This window comes from Ricinus communis, chromosome 8, assembly GCF_019578655.1.
Source record: "Ricinus communis isolate WT05 ecotype wild-type chromosome 8, ASM1957865v1, whole genome shotgun sequence".
NCBI lineage: Eukaryota > Viridiplantae > Streptophyta > Magnoliopsida > Malpighiales > Euphorbiaceae > Ricinus > Ricinus communis.
The window spans coordinates 19,037,410-19,062,958 of NC_063263.1; the positions used below are offsets into that span (position 1 = coordinate 19,037,410).

The 25,549-nt window shown below is 32.3% G+C and overlaps 2 protein-coding genes across 2 annotated transcripts; both read right to left on the bottom strand.

Moving 5' to 3' along the window:
• Positions 1-765: 765 nt before the first annotated feature.
• On the bottom strand, positions 766-4,200 carry LOC8287645 (protein PFC0760c). The gene is made up of 5 exons (XM_048378449.1): positions 4,050-4,200; positions 3,274-3,432; positions 3,055-3,153; positions 2,483-2,632; positions 766-2,110 (listed from the first exon to the last, which is right to left on the bottom strand). The coding sequence occupies exons 1-5, from the start codon at positions 4,089-4,091 to the stop codon at positions 1,592-1,594; spliced, it is 969 nt and encodes a 322-aa protein (XP_048234406.1). The 5' UTR covers positions 4,092-4,200; the 3' UTR covers positions 766-1,591.
• Positions 4,201-20,785: 16,585 nt separating this feature from the next.
• Positions 20,786-25,338, bottom strand: LOC8287646 (probable disease resistance RPP8-like protein 2). Its single transcript, XM_002529440.3, has one exon. The coding sequence runs from the start codon at positions 24,858-24,860 to the stop codon at positions 21,300-21,302; it is 3,561 nt and encodes a 1,186-aa protein (XP_002529486.2). The 5' UTR covers positions 24,861-25,338; the 3' UTR covers positions 20,786-21,299.
• Between the last annotated feature and the right edge of the window lie 211 nt (positions 25,339-25,549).

Below are 25,549 nucleotides of genomic sequence, written 5' to 3' on the forward strand. Positions count from 1 at the left end.
AATTATTTATTTAATTAATTAATTTATGAATTTAAATTATTTATTTATTATTGATTTAAATAATAGATTTTTTGATTTAATTATTTATTTACTATTTACTTAATTAATTAAGTTTATGTTTGCAATACATGTCTTGTTTAATCTTATTTAATAAGTTATTGAACAAAAATAAGATTGCTTGCAATTTATATATTTTTCATATTAGCAATGTTATGATTGTATATTGACTCAGGATGAGATGACAGTAGAACATGCCACCTGATGAGTTGTATCAAGACCGCGTGACCGCCAGTATTAATAAGAGACAGGTAGGAATACTTTTGTGATATGCCCTGGTTGAGTATAACTATCTGGACTGTGGAAATTTGATTGCCGGAGGAAAGATCCCTTGCAGAGCCTTGCTCTTTAAGCACCGGCTATATTAGGAATCAAGTGACCAGACTGAATTTAAGGATCCTAGTTCAGCTTTGCTCTCTGGGCGCTAGTCCTATTGGAATAAAAGAACCGAAAGGCTGCTAGTATTGCTGAAGTGTTTGTCCTTTATGATTTAAAAAATCACATATTTTTAAATTATACTATAGCACACACTTATTATTTTGTAATTCATACATAATATATTTATTATTTTTCAGCAATGAAATAGTTATTGTATTTTAAGAAAAATATATTAAAACTTATAGAATTTGATTTGAAGGTCTAAGGAATGAAGAAAAAAATAAAAAATTTCGACTCGTCAAAAATAAGTTTTCATATTTGTAAATATGCAGTCTATTATAAGAATAAAAAATAAAAAAATAAAAAACAATAATATTATACAATAGAAAAAAAATAAAAAATAATAGTTTGTAGAATATGATTTGAAGTTTTAAATGATGGAGAATTGAAAATAGAGAATGATAAAATCAAATCAAAGTGCTAACAGAAACTTGCAATTTTATTTCAAATTGACAATAATAGATAGAGCATTGTATTTGAATTTAAATTGTGTTACACGTGTATTTTAAAATGCAGTTCCTTTATTTAAATGAAACGGCTGCATTTTAAACATTATGCATACAGTTTAATCAGATTCATAATATAAATTACCAACCTATCTCACCGTATCCACTAACACGATTGTTCGCTAAGGGGTGATAATTATCACCATCACCGATGTGATTATGGCAGAACCCATGGTTAGAAACACTGAAACATATTATAACCATCCATATCCGAATCATATATGAAAAACTATCAGCTTTGGCCTCCCAGACCTCACAGTTTTATCCTCTTATTGGTTAAAGGAAGTTTCAAAAGGTCATCTAAATTGAAAGTTTTGTCACTAATTAACCCTTTTCCTCTTGTTTTTGAAGAAAAAAAAGTAACTACATGCATATAGTTTTTCATTTGATTTTATTTTGTTGACCAAAACTAAAGTAAGAAAAAAACGCAAAAATGATTATCAATGTTAAACTTCAAATTTTTGACAATCAAAATGGGGACCAAAATATACGCAAGTTCAGTACCCCCAGCAACTCTATAGAGCTCCAAAGGCACATGCAACGCCAGATTCTTGATTCTGGGAGGATATAATGGAGTCCCCAATGATTCATCAACAAAATTCTATCAATCCATCCCTGATTATAAAGACCTTTGCAGTGGCCACAGCTGCAAGAAATTCAGCCCATTCCATTGCTTCAGGGTCCAAAAGCTTACAACCCAACTCATGGCCAGAAGAATAACTCAGACGCATGTTTATTTCAGTGATAAGAGGGGAACTATCTTTCATTTCTTCAACCACAATTGATCTAACTTCAGACTCAAGGTCATCCGCACTCGCCCAATTATCATTCTTTTCAATTGTATCCACACAACTAATATTATCATTATGAATATCATCAATATCATCCTCATTTACCCATATTGCTATTTTATGGCTTTCTCTGTCACTTCCAACATCGTCATCATAATAATAATAATCATCATCATCATCATCCGGAGTACCAGAATCAACACTTTCGCTATCGGGGCTACGGCGGTCGTAAGCAGCGGCGCCTTGATCCCCTCCCCACTCATTCCCATCTTGTCCACCCTCATTTTCAGCTTCCGGCAGATTGGCATAGATTCTCCTCTGTGAAGGAGATATTTTAGTACATTTATACATGAACTATATATTGTCACTGCAAATCCGAACGCTACATTTTGATTGTTTAAATAACATAAAATCCTGTTTGCTTACTGAGGAAAACGCAGAGGAAACATAATGAGGAGAGATAGAACTTATTTTTGAGTACTTAACAAACAAAGTATACATCGTGTTTTTAGGGCTTGACAAATTTTGGACATTTTAGTTAAAGTAACAACAGGCAATGCACATACGTGAAATGCTTCTGCTGTTTTGGCAGCCGAGAAAAGAATATTAAACAGAAGAAAAAAATACTCGGGAAACAAACAGGAATTAAAAATAGAAAAAAAGATATATGAGATAGTAGAGAAAAAGGACCCGTTTGTGGCATCTCGCTGTGAGATAAGGGACGTCAATTTTATCATCAGTAGCGGCAGCAACACCTCGATTCCCTTCTTTTACAGCCTCCACCACATTCTTGTGATTTTCATCTTCGTCCTTCTCCTCCTCAACGACCTTGGCCGTAATCTGTGGGAAGATAATTCAATGCATATGCAATTTTTCATGTCACTATGCATGGTTCATGGATTTCAAAGCATGATTAATATTATTATGGAGCTTAATATTATAGTAAAGATTCGAACGCTACATCTTGTTTGGTTAAATAACACAAAATCCTGTTTGGTTACCGAGCAAAACGCAAAAGAAACGAAACGATGAGAGATAATATTTATTTCTCAATACAAAACAAACACGGTATGCATCGTGTTAGGGCTTGAAACTTTGTAGATTTTAATTAAAAAATAACAACAGCAAATGCTCATAATTGAAATGTCTAGTGCTGTTTGTTTGGCGAGAAAAAAATAATTAAAAAGAAAAAAAGATTCTCGGGAAGCAAACAGGAAATAAAAATAGAAAAAAAATGAGACAGTAGAGGAAAAGATCCTCACTTGATCACTCTCATCTTTTCTAGCTTCTTCCTCCTTGTTTTCTTCATTTTCAGCTTCTTCTTTCTCCCCTTCTTTTATGTCACTGGCATAAATTTTCATCTGTGGAGGAGATATTTCAACGCATGTATGTGCATATCAGTGTATATATATGCAGAACATGAGCAATTTCTATATGTATATATAGAAAAAAAGAAAGATGAGATAGTAGAGAATAAGGACCTGGTTGTAGAACGTCGCTGTGAGATTGAGGATGTCAGTTTTATCATCATTAGAGGCAGCAACACCTTGATCCCCTTCTTGTCCAGCCTCTTCCTTCATATTCTTGCGATTTTCAGCTTCTTCCTTCTCCTCCTCAATGCCATCGTCAGAAATTCTAATCTACGAAGGAGACATTTGAATAAATATTAATTAATGTACTTTCAATACATCATAGCTTAAGAAGAAAAATATATTTCACAAGAAAAAATCAATTAAGATACCATGCTCAAATGATCTCACAGCCAAAAGTGAAAGGCAAGTGCAGTAATTTGTATATGTATGTATATATGCAGAAACAACATGAGTTAAATACTGGGAATATACTCCAACGTAGTGATTGAACTCGAAGTTCTTTTAGGACGAGTCGAGGACCGAGTCACCATACAGTGCAATTAAACGCAAATCCTATCGGTACATTTTCATTGATTTAATATCAAGCCCTGTTTGGTTACTGAGAAAAATGCAAAGGAAACATATATAATGAGGAGAGAGAAATCTTGTTTCTGATTAGTACGTAATAACACACAGAGTATACAACATCGTGTTGTTACTTGTTAGGGCTTGACTAGTTAAAATGAAACGAAAGGCATGCAAATACATGAAGTGAGTACTACTGTTTGGTTGCCAAGAAAGAAAAGAAAGAAAAGATGAAGATTCTCGGGAAACAAACAGGACTGAATATAACAAGAACGATGAGATAAGTAGAGGAAAAAGAGGTGATGGTTGTAGCATCTGACCAAACAGACGATTTCAGTATTAGAATCATCGCCGGACGCCATGATTGCAGAAACAATGAAGCGATGAAAAGAGAGAAAGAAAGAGAAAATTCGTTAAAAGCTTTGCATAACAGACTCTTTGGCGACAATCATAACTAACTTTGCGGAAATAATGCATGTATAAGTTCTCTCTCTTGTGACGTCGCTACATGCATGTCAATACACCGGAATACACTTCTTTTGTGCAGCTACACGGTTTAAGTAGCAATTTGGCCCCTCAACTTGTAAGCAATGTCCAATTTACCCCAAATTAATTTTTTGATCATCTCACCCGCAACATTTACTCCTTAGACAACATTTAAGCACAGACGTGAAAGACACACGCTGTTCCCTGCGTGCGATGTCTGTCAGGTAATCTCCCTGCAATTTATATGCCCTCCTCCTCTTCCTGTGCACCTAACATTTGTGATCTTATTTTTTATTCCAAGTCTCAGCAGCAGCAATCGGCCAAGATCCCTCAAATTCTAATCCACCTTCTTCAACTGTTAAGACCTTATCTTCAAACTCTATATCGTAATTTTTTTAGTTGTATTTTGATACCTCTTAGATCTGAGAATTTTCTTGATGTGCGTTTCTCTTTCTTGTTTTTCTTTTATCCTTCTTTGGTTTAGCTTGATGACGACATATTACCAATTGGTGGAGGTGATCTTGGGACATTACTACTCCTTTCTCGTCGGAGATAGGGATTTGGGTCCCCCAAGCGCCAATTCCTCCGAGTTAGGGACGCACAGGTTGAGCCGTTGCTAAAAGTTAAGACTGAGTTCGATGAGTTTGGGCAATTGAATTACGAGTTTGGGTAATTAACTGAATCGTGAGAGTTTGGGATGCAAATGTTGGTGTTGTTAAATAAGGACGTCGTCCAACAAGTGTTTACAGACTCTGCTTCTGTTTTAAGCCTTAATTGGTGATGGTGGTATGATGTACATGGAGGATTGTGATGGTGAATGGTGGAGATTGATGGGTATACAAGAAATCTATATGTTGATGTGAATCCAAGTTCCAAGCTTAAAGAGATCCAAGATCCATTAATAGTACAAGAAAGCCTAATCACAAGGTCTAAATCCAAAAAACTTCAACAAACCATATTGGGTTTAATTAGGGACATTTGGAAAGCCCAAGAACTTCAACCCAATAAAGCATCTATGGAGGCCCAAGGAATAATATTTAACTTGTTTTTATGTTAATAAAAATTAGGATTACATGTAGCCACCATACAAGTTAATGTGGTAATTAATACCAAGTAATAGCTATCAATGTGAGTAGTGGTTATTAAGAGCCACCATATACAAGTTAATGGGGTAATTAATACCAAGTAATGGCTATTAGTGTAGGTAGTGGTTACTAAGGCCATTTAAGAGTAAAAGTAATCCTATGTGTGTTAGTCTATTTTAGTAGTGTGTGCATGGACTTGTACTCTATATAAACAAGTCCTTTTCTCTTTCTTTGGGAGCATGATTGAATTTGATATATGAAATTTTATTTGATTTTTATTGTGAGGAATTTTGTCTTTAATTTCTTGCTTGAATTTTGCGATTTATCAAGCTTTATTCTAGCTTGTGGTGTCAAAATCTAAATCTTTGTTTTCTTGTTATTTATCAAACTTTCTTGTTTGTGGCATAAGAGGAAATTCAAAGTCTATCTTAGTATCTTTATCCTTGTTGGTAAAGGGGTTAAGTAGCATCCATCTTCTTACTTCAATCTTTGAACGATCCGAATTTGTGGATTAAATTGGTAATTTCTAGTTTTCTTCTAATTCAACTTATCATAGTATTTTTGCTATTGGGGAGTTAATTGATGAAACCTACAATTCCCATCATATGTGTAATATTGAGATTTAGAATTATTGTTTAGGTAAATACTATTGTTTCTGGGTTTTAAAGAGCACACACCAACATGTGGAACCATAGTTCCTAATGGTGGTGAGGCGGTAGAGGCTGAGTTGAACGAATTTGGAGCAACTAAATTGACAAGTTCCACATGCAAATAGAAAAGGTAGCATCTTCGAAGAACGAAAGAAAATAAGAAAAAACATCTTAAAGAAAAACCTTTAGCTTTTCATTTTTATTAATTTATTAATCTTTCCCATAAAACAGAGAGCTGCTTAGGACGAGAAAGACCATTTTCGCTAATTTACAGGGTAATTAAGGGTTAATTTTGGGCAGATTTGGACTTTGGCGTGAAAGTTCACGGCCAATTTGCTACTTAAACCGCAGCTACCGGATCGAAAGAATTTAGTATTTGATGATGGACACATTATCTATTATTTAAAATAAATAAATATGTCTAAATTATTTTGTTGACTTAGTATATAAACGTGGACATAGATAAGTTTAGACGATAATAATTTACATTAATTTAGCTTGAATACAATTTAGGGATTTTTAATTTATACGTTTATCTAATACCAAACTAAATAGAGAAAAAGAATGCTAGTAGAGAAATTCTTATGAAATTTAAGCATTTATTTTCTTCTATATATTAAATCGATAAAAGAGTGACACATATATTTATTAGGTTTAAAAATTTAATAAATTTATTAGTTTTTTAAGAAAAATTATATGGTTACTTCACACTTTATTTTAAATAACTAATAGGATTCTGTTAAATAATAAGTAAAAAATTAATTTTAGTAACCTATAATTACAAATTATCAATTAAAATGGAGTTTGCTAAAGTAACATGAGATGCATCTTTAAAATTTATGAAAATTATGTTTTAAATTATGAGAAATTACGAAAGGATTACCATTTTTTATAAATTAGCAATAAAATTTATGATTATAAAAAAATTAGTATGTTTTATAAATTTTTAAATTTCGTAAAAGTAATCATATTTTTGTAATATCATACTTTTTTTAAGTAGGAATACTTATGAAAAATTATTTTAATTTATAAAAAATATAAAAATATTATTACTTTTATAATTTAGCAATAAATTTCATAATTATGAACATATCTAGTATTTTTTATAAATTTATCAACTTTTTGTAAATTACTAGATTGCACAGAAGTAATCATTATTTTTGTAATTATTATACATACATTTTTGGTAAGTAGTAAGAGTTACAAAAAGTTATTTTGATTTGTAAAAAAAATGAAAAAAAAATTATTATTTTCGTAATTTAACAATCAATTACGTGATTAAGAAAATATTTAGTATTTTTGTTAATTTGCTAATTTTTTCATAATTATTAAATTTTATAAAAATAATATACATTTTTCGCAAGTAGTAACAATCCCGAGAAATATTTTTAATTTGTAGAAAAAATAAATTTTGCAATAAATTTGTCACTATCATCATTTTCATTTCTTTTTTTCTTTTGACTTATTCAACCAAGTTTTATAATGCAATTTCTTTGACTACAAAGAAAGATTAGAAGGTTTGCTGGCTTAAATTATTAGTTAAAAGTTAAACTAAATTTGATGTTCATAATCATTCTGTAGTTCTCATTCTTTCATAAAATAAAATGATAACAGAACCAATATTATTATTTTTGTTATTATTTGTTAAGACTTTTGAGGATGGAAATTTATTTGAATGAGTGTTGCTGGTTTCTGATTTTTTTTCCTATGTAGATGTCAAACATAGGAGATCAAGAAAGGAACATTGATAACAATATCCCAAGCTTCCAATTCCAATGTCTTACCTTTAAATTCCAATATTCAGCCTTCAAATACAACTGATGCTCGATCAATATTGAAGAGAAAGGCAATGAAAATCCAAGTGTGGAACCACTTTCAAAAAAACAAGAATGAGAAAGGTAACATTAAAAGGGTTACATGTCTATATTGTAATAGAGTTTTGTTGTGATTCAAAGAAAAATGGAACCTCATCACTTAGGAATCACATGAATGCATGTCTGAAAAATCCACATAAGAGGATGATAGTCTAAGGTGGGTACACTTGCTACTTGGAAGTTTGATTAAGATTCAATTAGAGAAACGCTTGCATATATGAATTATTGTTGATAAATTTCCTTTTAAATTTGTGGAAAGTGCGAGATTTAAGAGATTAATGGCTTGTGTATATCCTAGGTTCAAGATTCCATCTCGATGGACGGTTACAAGAGATTGTTTTCAATTGTACTTAGATGAGAGGTTGAGATTGAAGTCTTATTTGAAAAATAAATTCCAACAAGTTAGCCTTACCATAAATACTTGGACGTCCTTGCAAAGAATTAATTACATGTGTATTACAGCTCACTTTATTGATAATGATTGAAAAATGCAAAATTATTAATTTTTTTCTGGTTTCTAATCATAGAGGTGACTACATTGGTAAGGCAATAGATACTTGTTTGCAAGATTGGGGGATGAACAATGTGTTCACTATAACGGTTGATAATGCTAGTTCAAATGATTCAGCCATATCTCACTTGAAAAAGAAAATGATTAGTCAGAAGAGTTATGCGTCAAAGTGCAAGTACCTTCACATGAGGTGCATTGCACATATAATTAATTTGGTGGTTCTCGATGGCTTGAAAGATGTGAATCCTTCGATAAAATGAGTGAGGGATGCTGTTAGGTACATTAGAATTCTCTTGCTATAATTAATAAATTTAAGGAGTGTGTTGAGTGAGAAGGCGTAGAGTGCAAGAGCTCGTTATGTTTAGATGTGCATACTATATAAGAATTGAGGAGATGAAGAAGAGAATTGTTACTGTGAAATGAGTAAATTTTGATTAAAATTTATGAGTTCTTGTACAATCCTTTTTTATACAAGAAAAGACAGCTCCTTTACTAACGGCTATGTTGCCAGCTGAGATAAGTTAACAGAGTATTAACTCTATTATAACAGTATCTTAACTACTTAGAATTCTGTTTATAACTATCTAACTTACTCTAACAAACTAACTGATTTCTATAAACATAACCACAAACTAACTAATTTCTATAAACATAACCAGCTTGTATTTTTTATTTTTGATCCTCTGTTACCTCCCCTCAAGGTGGAGTGTATATGTCATGTACACCCAGCTTGTGAAGCAGATTTTGAAAAGCAGAAGGTGGCAATGGTTTGGTAAAAAAATCTGCTATCTGTTGATCACCAGAAATAGGAAAGAAATGTATTAAACCATCTTGGATTTTTCCCTTACAATGTGGCAATCTATCTCTATGCGTTTGGTACGCTCATGGAAGACTGGATTATATGTTATATGGCAGGCAGATTGGTTATCATAGTATACTTTTGCTGGAGTTTTTTGTTGAGTCTGTAAATCATTCAACAAGTATTTGATTCATTGAAGCTCATATGTGGTGTTGGCCAAGGCCCCATACTCAGCTTTTGCACTTGATTTTGAGACTGTTACTTGCTTCTTTGTCTTCTAAGATACTAGAGCTTCTCCAAGAAATATGCAAAATCCAGAAATTGATCTTCTAGAATCAGAGCAAGTAGCCCAATCAGAGTCTGAAAAAGCTTTCAAGTTCAGTGTGTTCTTTGTTGGAAAAAAACAAGCCCTGCCCTGGTGATTTCTTCAGATATCTTAATATTCTGGATATAGCAGCAAAGTGAATCTCAATTGGACAATCTAAAAACTGAGATAACTGTTGCACAAGAAATGATATGTCTAGTCTTGTGCTACACAGATAGATCAGCTTGCCTACTAATCTCCTATAACCTTTGATGTTTGAATAAGGAGGTGATCCATCTTCTTTGATTAATCTTGTTAATGCTATCATAGGTGTTGAAGTTGGTTTAGAACCATCATATCCTGTTTCTTGAAGAAGGTCCATTGTGTATTTTCTTTGAGATAAGTTAATTCCTGAATTTGATCTGGCAACCTCAAGCCCTAAGAAAAACTTTAAAGACCCTAAATCTTTGATCTTGCAAACTTTGTCAAGATAGGCTTTGACACTTTGAATTTGCTCTTTATCATTCCCTGCCAGTATGAGATCATCTACATATACTAGCAGTGCTGTAAAAAACTTGTCATGGTGCTTTATGAATAATGAAGAATCTAAATGTGCTTGAACAAATCCTTGAGATGTTAATGCATCAGTTAACTTCATATTCCACTGTCTACTCGCCTGTTTCAATCCATATAGGGACTTTGTTAGTTTACAGACTTGATTAGGTTTAGAACAAGACAAACCTGGAGGAACTTCCATGTACACTTCCTCATGAAGATCTCCATGCAAAAAAACATTATTGATGTCAAGTTGCTGCAGAATCCAGTTGTTTGTTGTTGTTGTTGCCAATAAAACTCTAATTATTGTCATTTTAGCTACTGGTGAGAATGTGTCAGTATAGTCTATGCCATTCTGTTGAGTATATCCTTTGGCAACAAGCCTTACCTTGTGCCTCTCTATTGTACCATCACTGTTATATTTTACTTTAAACACCCATTTGCATCCAATAGGGATCTTGTTAGAAGGTAAATCTGTCAGAATCCATATATGATTATGCTCTAATGCATCAAGTTCTTTCTGCATAGCTTCTTGCCAACAAGAATGTTTTATGGCTTGGTTATAGGTTTTTGGTTCTACTGTTATAGCAGTGTTAACAGCAAACACTTTATGAGATTTACCTAAATGTTCATAATTTAGAACCTCAGATATTGTATGTGGAGTAGTTTTATTTTTGTGATATAAAACAACATGGCACACATAATCCTTTAAATGTGTTGGCTCAATTATTTTCCTAGATGACCTTCTAATAGGATTAGTTGTAACCTGAGAGACTTCTAATGTATCATTTACTATTTCTGGATTAACAGGATTAACAAAATTAGTTGTTACCTGAGGAATTTCTAAATCAGGCATATGTGTCACAAATGGTAAATGATGATAAAAAACAGGAACATCTATTTGCTTAGATAATACTAATGAAACATCAGGTTGTAATAAGACTGACAAACTTTGAAAGGGAAATAAATTTTCATAAAATCTAACATCTCTAGATATGAAAATTTGTTTAGTTTGAAGATTGTAAAGTCTAAAACCCTTAGTATTTGCTAGATAACCTAAGAAGATGCATTCAATTGCCCTAGGTGTGAATTTATGTCTGGTATGAACTAAAGTAGATGCATAAGCCAAGCAACCAAATACTCTCAAGTTGTTAAAGTCAGGAAAAGTATTAAAAAGAATCTCATATGGAATTTTATCTTCAATTACAGGAGATGATACATGGTTAATAAGAAAAGTTGCATGTGAAACACAATGAGACCAAAAAGATAATGGAACAGATGATTGAAATTTTAAAGCTCTTACAACATTCAATATATGTTGATGTTTTCTTTTCACAACAGAATTCTGTTCAGGGGTATAAATACATGTTGTTTGATGCTTAACTCCCTTTGAATCATAAAAATTAGACATGTTAAACTCTTGACCATTGTCAGACCTAATACATTTTATTCTAACAGAAAATTGAGTTTCAATATATGTATAAAAGTTCTGAATAAGTATTCTAGCTTATGATTTTGCTTTCAATAAATAAAGCCAAGTATACCTACTCTTGTCATCTACAATAGTCAAGAAATATCTATGTCCATAAATAGAAACTGTTCTTGCTGCCCCCCAAATATCAACATGCACAAGATCAAAACATTTCTCAACTACAAAATTACTTGTAGGAAAATAAATTTTCTTTTGTTTAGCCAAATGACATGCTTTACAGTGTGAATCAATATGTAATTTGATTTCAAAATATCTAGTTTGTAGACATTTCAATCTTGAAGTAGCTAAATGACCTAACCTATTGTGCCACAAAAAATCATTACTGACAGAATTAACAATACTAACAGAACAAGAAACATCAGTTTAATTAATCTCAGATTATGATTTGTCAAGTTGATAAAGCCCTTGAATCTTTCTAGCTAATCCAATCATCTTCCAATTGATAGGATCCTGTATTATACAAATATTTTTATAAAGAATCAAGCAATAAGAATAATATGCAGTCAGTTTACTAGTTGAAATTAGATTGAAGAAGAAGTTAGGAACATATAACACATCATGTAATATAAATTGTTGACTAAACATGACTGTGCCTATGTGTGTAATAGCTACCTTCTGTGAATTTGGCAAAGTAACATTCACATTTAAAACAGGTTTGTAAGAAGTAAAAAGAGTCTAAAGAACAAGCAATATGATCACTTGCACCAGAATCTATAATTCAAGATTTATAAGTAGATTTCTAAATAAAAGTGCAGGCAGAAAAATGCATACCAGAGTCTGCTATAGTAGAAGTAAAGTTTGTAGAAACTATATTGATCTTTGGTGAATTTGATGATGCATTCTGCTGTAACATACTCATAAGTTGTTTATATTGATCCTGTGTTATCATTGGTACAAAATCCTTTGATTCATGTACTTGTCCTATATTAAAAACTCTTCCAGATTTATCATTATCAGTATAAGCACCTTGAAACCTCTGTTCTTGATTAATGTAGTAACTTTCTTGATCATTTTCTGTCAAGAATTCTCCCACTTGTTTGACATAAGCTTGTGTTCTAAGCTTAGGTTTATAACCTGGTGGATAACCATGCTTCTTAAAGTAAATTTCTACTGTGTGCCCAGAAAAACCATAGAAAGTACACATTGATTTATCATTACTATTAGAATTATAGAACCTTCTTTGTCCTCCTTGAGATCTAAAACCATTTGAATTACCATAGCTAACAGGTGGTCTATTAACTTTAAAAGATTTGTTACCATTTAAAACACCATAAGCAGGAACTTTTCTTTAATATGAGGAATTTGCTTGAGTTGTAAAGACAACAGGCTCAACAATCTGAGTGTTTGAATCTGTAAATCCTATCCCAATTTGCCTTTCATGTTGTAACACCAAAGAAAAAACTTTATTGATCTTAGGTAAAGGATCAATTATCAGTACTTGTGTTCTTACTATTGCATAACTCTCACTTAAACCTTTTAAAAACTGAATTATATAATCTGCATCTTGTTGATATTTAACAGTCTTTAAAGCATCACAACTGCATTGAGGATTACACTTACAAACTGGAACCATTCTTAAGTTTGAATACTCATCCCATAAAATCTTTAAATGTGTAAAGTAATCAGTAACAGATAAAGCATTTTGTTTGAAGGCATACATTTCTTCTTGTAAATCTGACATTCGAACAACATTACCTTGAGAAAATCTGTCAAATAAATCTTTCCAAACTTTCAAAGTTGAATCAATCCACAAAATACTTTGTGCAATCGATGGAGATAATGATATGATAATCCAAGAAAGAACCATTGTGTTACAACGCTCCCAGATAGGATGAATTTGATCTTCTTTTAATGGAACATGGATACTGCTGTCAACAAATTTCAATTTATTTTTAGATAACAAATACATCCTCATGGATCTTGCCCAAGAATGATAATTTTTCCCATTTAACAATGGTGAAACCAAAATTAAAGAGGGATTTTCACTCGGATGTAAATAAAAAGGACTTGAAGGATTTTGATCCTCTGAACTTGGGTAAGACATCGTTATCAAAAAAAATTTAGGGTTTTAAAGAAAATCCAGAGAACAAGAAATTCATATGATCTTGTAAAGAAAAACGAAATGACAAAGAGAAAGATCTGAAAGAGAGATTAGCACAATCTTTAAAGCAAAAGAATAAAACGATGAATCGTTTAATGAGAATTAAGAAAAGCTTGATCTTCAAGAATTTTCTTTATATCTTGTTGCTAGGCTCTGATACCATATAAGAATTGAGAAGATGAAGAAGAGGATTGTTGCTGTGAAATGAGTAAATTCTGATTAAAAATTTATGAGTTCTTGTACAATCCTTTTTTATACAAGAAAAGACAGCTCCTTCACTAACGGCTATATTACCAGCTGAGCTAAGTTAACAGAGTATTAACTCTATTATAACAGTATCTTAACTACTTAGAATTCTGTTTATAACTATCTAACTTACTCTAACAAACTAACTGATTTTTATAAACATAACCACAAACTAACTGATTTCTATAAATATAACCAGCTTGTATTCTTGATTTTTGATCCTTTGTTATACTAGGTGGAATTCCACCTATTTTTTAATGTTCAAAAGTGCTGAAAATTTTGAAAAAGCATTTGATAGGTATGAAGAAACCGAATCAAGTTTCAAGAATGATTTAGGGGAGCATGGGTTGCCTACTTTTGTTGATTGGTCTTGTGATAGAAAAATGACAGCATTGCTGCATCATTTTTATAAGCTTACATTGCGGATTTCAGGTTCATTATATGTTACTTCTAATTCATTTTTCAATGAGATATATTAGAGATTTATCTTGCATTTTAAATGAATGAAAAAGTAGTACAGATTTGGAGTTAAAATCTTTGGGTTATTCAATGAATATTAAGTTTGACAAGTATTGGGAGATCCGGAAAAAATGAATAAACTCATAATTTTTACTAATGTTCTTGACCCTTGTGAAAAATTTGAGTATATGGAGTATTCAATTTATGAAATGTATGGTGCTGAAAAGGGTGTGGATTTATTTAAAAGTGTGAAAGAAGAGTTTTTCAAGTTGTTTATGGAGTACAAAAATATGTATCAGCCTGATAATGAAATTACAACATCCTCTCAAATTCATGTTCAACCATTACGGAGAGTGAAGGGATAAGTAAAAATTCAACATTTGTCTTAAAGTTTAGGCTTAAGAAACAAAAAATGGAGAGTGAGGGTGGTAGAAATAGACAAAGTGAATTGAAAATTTATCTAAATAAGAGCATAATAGAGGATATGGAAGATCTTGATATATTAAAATGTGGAAAAATTTACCAAATCACAATTCTAAAGTGAAAATTACAATATAATTGTATTTTGAAGCGGAAAGTGATCAAGAAGCTAGAGGGAAGTCTCTGTAAGTATAAATTATCGGGCATGGTCCCTAAATCAAACGGGCGTGGTCCCTAAATCAAAGCCAGATAGAAATTCTGCACCCACACAAGCCTACAAAGTTTGGCTTCAACAGCTCACTCAACTACAATTATCTTGAGGTGAGATTTTAAGATGTAACAGGCATGATCCCTAAACCAGAGTCAGAGAGAAAGTCTACATCAATTCAAGCCCACGAGACGTGGGCTTCTACAGCCCACACAACTATAATTATCTTGAAGGGAGGCCTTCAAGATTCAACGGGTGTGGCCCTTACATCAAAGTTAAGAATTTTGCACCAACTCGGGCTCATGAAGCATAGCTTCTACAACTCACATATTCTTTTATTATATCCTTGATTTTATGCTTTGTCTCAATTTATTTAAAGTTCATTTGCATAAATCTCGACAAACCGGGAGCAGTTATTAGCACCCATCTTCTAGATTTAGATATCGAGGGGATTATGGAAAATCCTATGATGAAAGTTACTACCTTTCTCAAGTATCGAAAGATTGAAGGCATGCCAAACAAAGTTAGGGTCGAGAATAATTGAACCAAGATTATTTTGCTAGAATTAACTTGAACCTAATTAGTGGAAAAATTAAGTTTGAAGGGTGAAATGATAGTTTTTTCAAGTTTAGGGACTAAATTGCTAATATTTTTCAAACTTGTTGCTACCAATTGGCTTTACGTAAAATCGAATCGGCTCAACATAGATCCGGTCGGTATAGCATAGAGCCGAATCAGCTCTGTGCAAAGCCAATCGGCTCTACACAATGCGGATTCGCTATTTTTCGAGATTTGACATTGTTTTTCATACTTTTTAAACTTAAAACACTGAAATTGATGAAAAGAAGTTTCTAAAAGTGATTTTTGATAATTATTATTTTTTTAGTGATAGTTATTTAAATAAAAAAAATTTATTTTATTTTATTAGATATTAATCTAATAAAAGAGAAAGGTAATCGATAATTTTTATTTTAAATAATTAACACTTATCTACTATATCTAGGGTTTCCTAACCCTACTGCTATAAATAGAACAATATGCCCTAGGTCTAGAGTTAGCTACATTAACTAAGCAACCAGACCTCCATTAGTTTAGACATTCATTTAAGTAGAGAGTTTTAGAAAATAGAGAGAGAAGTCATAAAGAAAGAGCTTTGAATTACAAAAGTTTTTCTTTAGAACGAAAGAAGATTTTCTCAACTCTAGACAGAAGTGGATTCTCATTTAATCTTCAATTCAACCGCCTCATCATCTAGAGACTCGCAGATCAGCAAACTGCAGTGACAACTTGAGGGTTCTAAAATCCAGCATCATCAGTATCTTCTTCCCTTTTCTTTAATTTTATCATTTTAGAAACATGTCAGGATTGATTTCAAATATTTTATATGATTTATGTGATCAGATAGGGTTATTAATAGTTTTATATGTTTCTGTAATATTTATGCATATTGGGCTTTGAATATGATAATATGAATATATTAGGTTTTGAATCTGATAATGTGTTTTCTATTAGGTTTTGAATCTAATAATTAGAATAGTTAAGGTGATATATTAGATTTATTCTTTTGATTATATGATCATATTTAATTTCTAGGGTTGCATAATTAAAATCTAAGATATGTCATGTGAAGTTTTATTTTCCTTTCATTAGTTTTTTTTTATTTTCTAATATTTGTATTATTTCTATAATTTATGGCATAATTTGTTTTGTTTTGTTATGACTTTTACTTTATATTTTCGAGTTTTAATTATGTTTTTATCTCTTATGCATGTTAAATCGGCTTATAGGCTATGAAGGATAAAAAAATTGCAAAACTGATCATAATCAAGTTATAGCCGATTCGGCTCTGCGCTAAGTCGATCGACTCTGTGATGTTATCAATCGACTGTGCGCTAAGCCAAATCGGCTCTATGATGTCATTGATCGACTGGTCATCCTAAATTGCCCTAGTTCGCGGATCTTTAAGCCCTTTTATTGATCTTTTGCTAATTTTAACTTATTTTAGTCATTTTTCTTAAGTATATTAGTTGTAGGAAGAGTTGTAATAATTAGATTTACTGCTTTCTTTATTTTATTTTATTACTTTATTTTGGCAATGATAAATAATTGTTATATAACTATTAACTAAAATTGGATATCTAGACTTAGGTCCTAAAACTTGGACTTTGGTATGCAATTTATAGTTCATTAGGTTAACATATTGGTAAGTTTTGACTTAAATTAAAATCCAAATAGACATAGTGAGCTTTGTCATGTTTAGTTAAATAATCAATTCATTTAGAATAGGATCACTGAATCAAGTATTGGCATGTAAGATATAGCCCATTTAGGTTAAAAACTTGGCAATTAAAGCATAGTTTATTTGATATATATCCAAACTCAATTACAGTTGCACCCCTCTACAAAATATTTCAAGCCTAACATCACACATTGTTCAAACTTCAAATAAAAAAGAGATGATTTTTTTAATTATATTGTTAGTAAATATTCGTAACTCTGCTGCTATAAATAGAACAATATACTCTAGGTCTAGGGTTAGCTACATTAATTAAGCAACCAGACCTCCATTAATTTAGACATTCATTTAAGTATAGAGTTTTAGAAAACAGAGAGAGAAGTCATTAAGAAAGAGCTTTGAATTAGGAAAGTTTTTCTTTATAACGAAAGAAGATTTCCTCAACCCTAGGCAACAGTGGACTCTCATCCGATCTTCAATTCAACCACCTCATTATCTTTAGAGACTCCCAAATCAGCAAACTATAGTGACAACTTGAGGGTTCTAAAATTCAGCATCATCATCATCTTCTTCCCTTTTCTTTAATTTTATGATTTTAAAAACATGTTAGGATTGATTCAAATATTTTATATGATTTATGTGATCAAATCTAGGGTTATTAATAGTTTTATATGTTTCTGTAATATTTATGCATGTTGGATTTTGAATATGATAATATGAACATATTAGGTTTTGAATATGATAATATGTTTTCTATTAGGTTTTGAATCTAATGATTGGAATAATTAGGGTGATATATTAGATTTATTCTTTTAATTATATGATCATATTGAATTTCTAGGGTTGTATGATTGAAATCTAAGATATGCCATGTGAAGTTTTATTTGTCTTCTATTTTTTTTTTCTAGGATTTGTATTATTTTTATGATTTCTAGCAATAATTTGATTTCTTTTATTATGACTTTTACTTCATATTTTTTAGTTTTAATCATGTTTTTATCTCTTGTACATGTTAAATCGGCTTTTGAGCGAGGGAGGATAAAAAAATTTGCAAAACTGACCATAATCAAGCTCTAGAGCTTAATCGGCTCTGTGATACCATTAATCGGTTGTTTGTCCTAAATTGCCCTAGTTAGCGGATTTTTGAACCCTTTTGCTGATTTTTGCTAATTTTAACTTATTTTAGTCATTTTTCTTAAGTTTACTAGTTGTAGGAAGTGTTGTAATAATTAGATTTACTGCTTTCTTTATCTTATTTTATTTTATTGCTTTATTTTGACAATGGCAAATAATTGTTATATAACTGTTAACTAAAATTGGATATCTAGACTTGGGTCCTAAAACTTGGACTTTGGTATGCAATTTATAGTTCATTAGGTTAACATATTGATAATTTTTGGCTTAAATTAAAATCCAAATAGACGTAGCGAGCTTTATCATGTTTAGTTAATTAATCAACTCACTTAGAATAGGATCACTGAATCAAGTATTGGCATGTAAGATGCAGCCCATTTAGGTTAAAAACTCAGTAATTAAAGCATAATTTGTAATTGGGAGAAACTAGATGGGCCTCCTGGTACATAATTGAATAGTTAATTTAGGCTAACAATATAATTGAAAATTAGGCTAGATTTAAGTGGACATTATATGTTGTAGTACTTGATGTGTAATAATATATTTGTTGCATTTAATAGGGAATAACCTATTAAATAATAAAGTTAAAGACAAAGATACACAACTAAGGAAGTTGGCTTTCGGATCGATCTCTAAATTTGTGAAGTAAACTTCCTTATGGAATCTAGAAATGTCACTCATTAGTAAAAGTGCGCCGGCAATTTACTCGGGTGGCAATTCCCATCTCTGCGCTAGTCTCTGTGACTAATTAACGTGTTCCAAATCAAATTAAAAAGTCTTGCAGTGCTGTAGTCGCTACAGACATTTAGGTGCGTGTTCGAAATTGCCACCCACATAAAGATAATGATAATTAGTAATTATTATATTATTGTTTCTGCTTCAATTTGTTTAAAGTGTGTAATAAAGTAAAATTAATTAAATATAGTATTTTTAATTAAGTTATAACGATTATAGTGTTGAATGTTTATTTAATAATTACCTAATAGTTTTTGAAAATAATAATGTCTTACTTTTAGGAGTCACAAAATTATAATATAATTTTTAAAGATATTAATATTTTATTTTCAAAAAAACATTTTGAGAATATTTTCTTAAAAAATTGAAAAATTAACTAATTTTTTTTAAAATAACTTATTTATTTATAGAATATATATTGTGAGTTATTAAAATAAATATGTAATTTAATTGAAATCCATGTTATTATACTTTTTAAAGTATAATAAAAGAATAATAATAAAGTGATCACAAACAATATGTATTACACTCTAAAAAGTGTAATACCATCTCGGATACCTAATGAAGGAAAGTGGTATAGTGGATGGAGTTATTGTTGCTCAATTAAGAAATGGTTTCTATAAGATGCTGCTATTTTAGTAATTTATTAATTACATTAGAAATATAATAAATAAATAACTTTTTAGTATAAGGATTAATTGTCTATTATAATTATTCTTTTTGATGATTAAGAATATTAATTAGGTACAAAATCATGTATTTCCTATTAAATTCTTTCATATAATTTTCATATATATGTGCAATATAATAATATAATATTACACGAATAAATGCATGTATCACTCTATAAAAACCTTTACAATTAATTAATCATCTCCCTTGTGAATAAATAATCAAATCTTATACAAGGGAAAGAAAAACATTTTACAATGTCAGTTTTTATAATAGATTCAAAGGATTAAAATGAATTACTAGTATATAATAACATTAGTATATGATAGAGTTGAAGATTGCGATTATGAAGGGCCACTAATTATTGTCGGCCATATATGTAAAAGAAGATTTTTCTTTTTACTTTTTCTTTTTCTTTTTTGGGAAAAAGGCAGAAGATTTTGAAGATGTGTTAAGACTGAATGCAAGTAATAATAATAAGTTTTTCTGATAAAAAAGAAAAAGATTTGAAATTGAGTTAATAATTATGTAATCAAAATCTGGGAACTTAATTTGTTTGTTTAATGAAAATATGTCAGTCAAACAGTGGTCTAATAGTAATAATCATATCACTTGGAGCAATTGGAAGAAATTTAAATTTGATCCTCTTAGGGACGGCCTACGTAATTTAGCCCAACATCTCACTAACTGCACCAACGACTTGCTGCCACCTGTATGAAAAACCTTTGTAAATATGCTCTGGTTTTATACATTTGTTGTTTTGGTCTATTATCTTTCCAATTTGTTTGATATCTATCCGAACTCAATTACAGTTTTACCCCTGTACAAAATATTTCAAGCCTAACATCACACATTGTTCAAACTTCAAATAAAAAAGAGATGTTTTTTCTTTATAATTATATTGTTAGTAAATATTTAATATCTTTTTATTATATATAATATAAAATGCGAAATTCAGTAGCCACCCACATACTTTACTGTCATCTTTTGCATAATGAAATCTTATGCGAAACAAAAAGAGACGAAAATCCAATTATATCGATGCTCAGAACTAAGAGATTATCTTTTCAACTAAAGCAGGAAAAAGTAGCCATATAATTGAATATCTATCCCACTCTGCATCATGCTTTTTGTTTGTTTGTTTGTTTGTGGTGTGTGTAAGCCAGACAATGAATCCTGATTTCTTGATTTTCTTTTTATTGGAATAGCAACAACAACACGACAAGATGGAACCTCGACCATGTCTTTCTAAACTCCTCGTCCAGCCTTTGTGTCAGCAGCATCTTTCTATCATCTCAAGGACACTATTAGCCATCAATTCCCATGATATTATTCATCGCCTCTTTTCCTTCAGTAACCCGAAATACCCAACAATTACATAGAAAAACTAAATGAAAGACCTCTTGATGCGAATGTAGAGTGCTACTTTCAGCAATTAAGTCCGAATAAAGTCCTGAAATAAAATCACTCCAGTAGCATTATAAATGAAGCACGCAAAGAAATTATTTGATGACTGTAAGATGGTCAGTTTGATAAACTCAGAAAATACGACAAATGGATGAATAGGCTGTATTGTAGTTTGGAATATTCTGCTCGGGCAGTGTCAATCTTCTATGCAGACATTGCGTGCATGGGCAATTTTATTCCACTCCTCGCCCTGATGATCTTTTATCTTTGATGCTATCATTGGCATTTTTGCTAGTTTTACTTCTCGGAGAGTACTAACAAGCCGTAGGCCAGCAGAAATCATCTTTAGATTGCTACAGGATTCAATCTCCAAGTCTTTCAGGCTAGGCAGTGCTCCTTCCTCTACATTCCATTCCTCTAGTTGCATCAGCTTCTTGAATTTAAGGACTTCAAGCTTAGGAAATCCTCCGAATCTGCAAAGCATTCTCTTTCCTATAAATGATCCCAACAACAATATCACGATTTTTAGATTAGGAAGCTTGTCCAATGCTTGCATTGGGTCCTCTACCAGTCCAGATGCTGACAAGGTGAGCTCAATAAGATTCTTGGGGAACTCAGATATCAGATGTTGATTCTTTAGCTTTCCTGCCAAATAGATACTGCATAGATCAACATGGCCTGACAAAGAATCCAAGTGCAGATTCCATGGTTTATTTGATTCGTCAAATGATTTCAATCTCAAGGATTGAAGGCCTTTAAGGCTTAAAATCCAATTCGCGATGGCATCCAGCTGTGAGGACATGGCTTCCGTTTTGGGTGGTACAGATATCCTACATTTCAATCCTAATTTCTTGATATTCAATAGTGTATCCAAGCCATTTTTCACTGGACTCTCCTCATCTAGACACGCACCCCACAGTGTTTGGAGATCCACTAAAGTGCTGCTTTTTGGTCGAGGCAGGAACATGCTCCGCGAACTGTCGTCAAGGAACAAATGCCGCAGCTTCTTCATCTTCCAGATTGAACTGGGAATAGTGTTGATGTGGGTACGTTTTAAATCCAGAGTCTGGAGGTTCAGTAGTTTGTAAATGAAGAAGGGAAGAATAACCAAGTAGGTTGATCTCAAGCCAAAGTACCTCAACCGAATGAGTTGACCTATTGCTTTCGGCAATTTTGGCTTGTATACACGTTCAAGATCCAACACCCAGAGAAAATGGAAGGACTGGGTGCAGATGCATCGATCAAGAAAATTCCCTAAATCTTCTCCAGCTTTAATTCCTTCTCTATTGTCAAAAGACAGAAAAGAGATGACATCTCTGTAACGGGAGTAACGAGAAGAATTATTACCTTTACCATGGATATCATTATAGCTAGGATCCTCTGGGTCAAGATGATCAGCCAGACGACGTATTATACCTCTACTGTCACTTGAGCTGCTGCTACTGTTGTCTGGAATAAAACTAGCTTCCTTGGCTTTGGACAGCCAGTGTACTCGCAGAGAATGAGGCAGGCGGCATGTCTTAATTTTTCCATTAAGCTTCTTCTTTGCCACTTGTATAACGTTCTGGTCTACTAGCTCCATTAAGCATTTCTCTGAAACAGATTCCGGAGATTCTTTATCACCCTTTTGACGGCCTAAACCCTCTGCAACCCACAAGGCAATCAATCTTCTTTCTGGAATCTCCAAATCTTGAGGGAATAATCCAAAATAAAAGAGACATCTCCTCAGGTATAGTGGCAATTCCTTATTAATCTTGCATAGAGCTCCTTTCCAAGGTTCTTTATCATGACTGAGCTGCTCAAGCACACTTGACCACTCTTCAAGAGTTGCATCTTTCTCTGATAGTTGACCTGCAAGCTTCTGTATAATGGTTGGTAGGCCTCCACATCTTCTTAGGATTTGTCTTTTCAGTTTTAGCAGGTCTGGATGAATGCTCATCTTGAGACTACGAGTAAACAGTACCCAGCTCTCATCATCATTTCTTAAGTGCAGTCTGTAAATGAAATTTCTTTCACTCACCTCTGGAGTCCGTCTTTGTCCTGGAAAAAAGAAGTTTGTCTCGTAAGTAATGAATACAACTCTGGTTCCATTGGATAAGCCATCAAATGCTTCACGAATATCATCCCATAAATTTGTCGAATATACTTTATCAATAATGATGAGATACTTCTTCGCCTTGAACATCTGGTTTAGAAGATGCAAATAACCATTCCGATAACGGTGATAGTAACCAATGTCAATTTTCTCCCCCACAATCTGTTCTATGAGATCATTAAAAAGTGGCCTAGGAACCCAAGCACGGTGGGGAAAGTGATTTCTTGTGGCAGGATGTTCGTACACAAGCTTTGCAACTTCTTTCTGACCAATGCCTTCAATGCCCACAATTGAAATAGTATGGCAATTTGGGTCATCCTTGAGTAACATCTCCATGATATCATCCGCATCCTGTTCAAAGCCAGTGATATCTACTTGTTCATCATCACCTAAAGATGTCATTGTTGACACAATAGTAGTATCATCGGAGCTGGACATTGTAGAATGTTGAGTTTGTTCCTTTTGAAAAGAAGGCAGCAGAGGCTTTGTAATTTGATCTCCCTGTAAATTTGAAACCAATTGGCCCAGACATTTCAGTTGAGTTTGCTCTGGAAGTTTCACGTCTTCCTCGTTGTCATCAAAGTCCTCATCGCTTAAAGAAGAAAAAACATCATTACCAGAAGAAGACCCTGATGCTGCAAAAGTTGATGATTCTGTGTCTGCCCTGCTATCAGATCCAGCAATGCACGGAGGAGGAGGGGGCGGTGGCGATTTGTTAATTGGACGTCTTGGAGCAAATTGCCTAGGAAAGGTTGGTTTAGCACTAGCAATAAGGTCTTCATCGCTACGGGATCTTATTATATCTTCCAATCTACTATTGATTCTGTCCACTTCCTGGCCAAGCTTTTTTTGAGAGTTGAAGTTGTCGAATGCAGAAACTACATTCAAAAAATTATGCCCTTTCCAACTCTTGCTCAGATCTTTTCTTCCACACATGAATAAACTAATAACATCCTCAGCTGAGCGAGAAACATCACAGATCTTTTCCACCCAACTCATTCCATGTTCGCTCAATTCTTTGGATTCCAAATAATTAAGACAAACTTGCAAAACAGTAAAGTTATCTCTTAATTTTCTGGCCTTTTTTCTCACTGCAGGACTAACATCTCTCTGATTAGACAAGGCTATAGTTTTCTCTAAAACAGGAGAAATGATGGTCTCACTAGATTCCAATTCCTTGGGCAAGGAACCCCTCCATGACCCACCGCCTCTAAGTGTTCTTCTTGATGAAAAGATTTCATAACGGATCTCATCTAACTTCCCCTTAAGCTTATATTGATGAATCAAATCATTCAATGCTAAAGCACAATGAATAAGAAATATTCCCCGTTCAAAGCTCGCTTGGACATCGCCCGACCTTTGATTGAAACCGAAAACGACTAAAAATAAAGGAAATATTTCTATATATGCCCTTTTTTCATCTGCAAGTGTTGCTAAGACATCAATGACTTCTTCAATGTCGCGAACAATATCCCCAAAGTTCTTGAGATAAAATATATAGTCTCCTGCAGCTACTTCTCTCAGTTTGCTTTCAATGAGTTCCAGCTGATCTTCAAAGCCAAGTAAGGGAACTGATTCATGAATGAGTAGATTGGAGAGCTTACCTAGAACAGCTAAGGAATTGCGGTCTTCTAGACCAATATATAGGCCAGCCACATCCATGAAACGTCTCTTCTGCTATTTGCTATGTTGGTATTGAAAGGAGAATGAAAAAGATTCAAGTCAAGGTTAATTCTTTGGCTTCAGGAAGATATTCTTTGACAAGGGAAGGAGGTATACAGTAAGAAACGAAGTAGAAAATCGTTGGTCAAATTAAGGCAAAAAGATCAAACTTGCATAGTTCCATTGCCACTTGATTCATCATGTGCATGATCTTGAAACCAGCAACAATAAGGAAGAGATTAGTTCACAGTGGCTCATTGCGATAATAGTCCAAAGCGCTTTCTTGGTTTTCTTTTTTTTTTTTTTATTATTCTAATCAGAAATAGCAGCCCACTTGGTTTCGTTGTCGCCCATTGTTACCTTACTGTCAAACAAAGCATTCAAATATCTGTATGTATTATTTTTAATGCTGTTTTTCTTTGACCACGGGTAAACATTGTTTCTTGAGCTATTAGTACCATATACAATAGATCTATATGAACAAGATTTTTTAATGTAATAAACTTGTTTCTATTATTTTAATATTAAATTCCGATTAAATTATATTGACAATGTAATAAAAAAAGATATCAAATATTTAATTTATAATTAAATAGTTATTAAATTTTAATTTTAATAACACCAATAGATTTTTTTGGTACATTTAAAAGATAAATTACGTATATGTTCATCAGATTTCACGCTTTGTA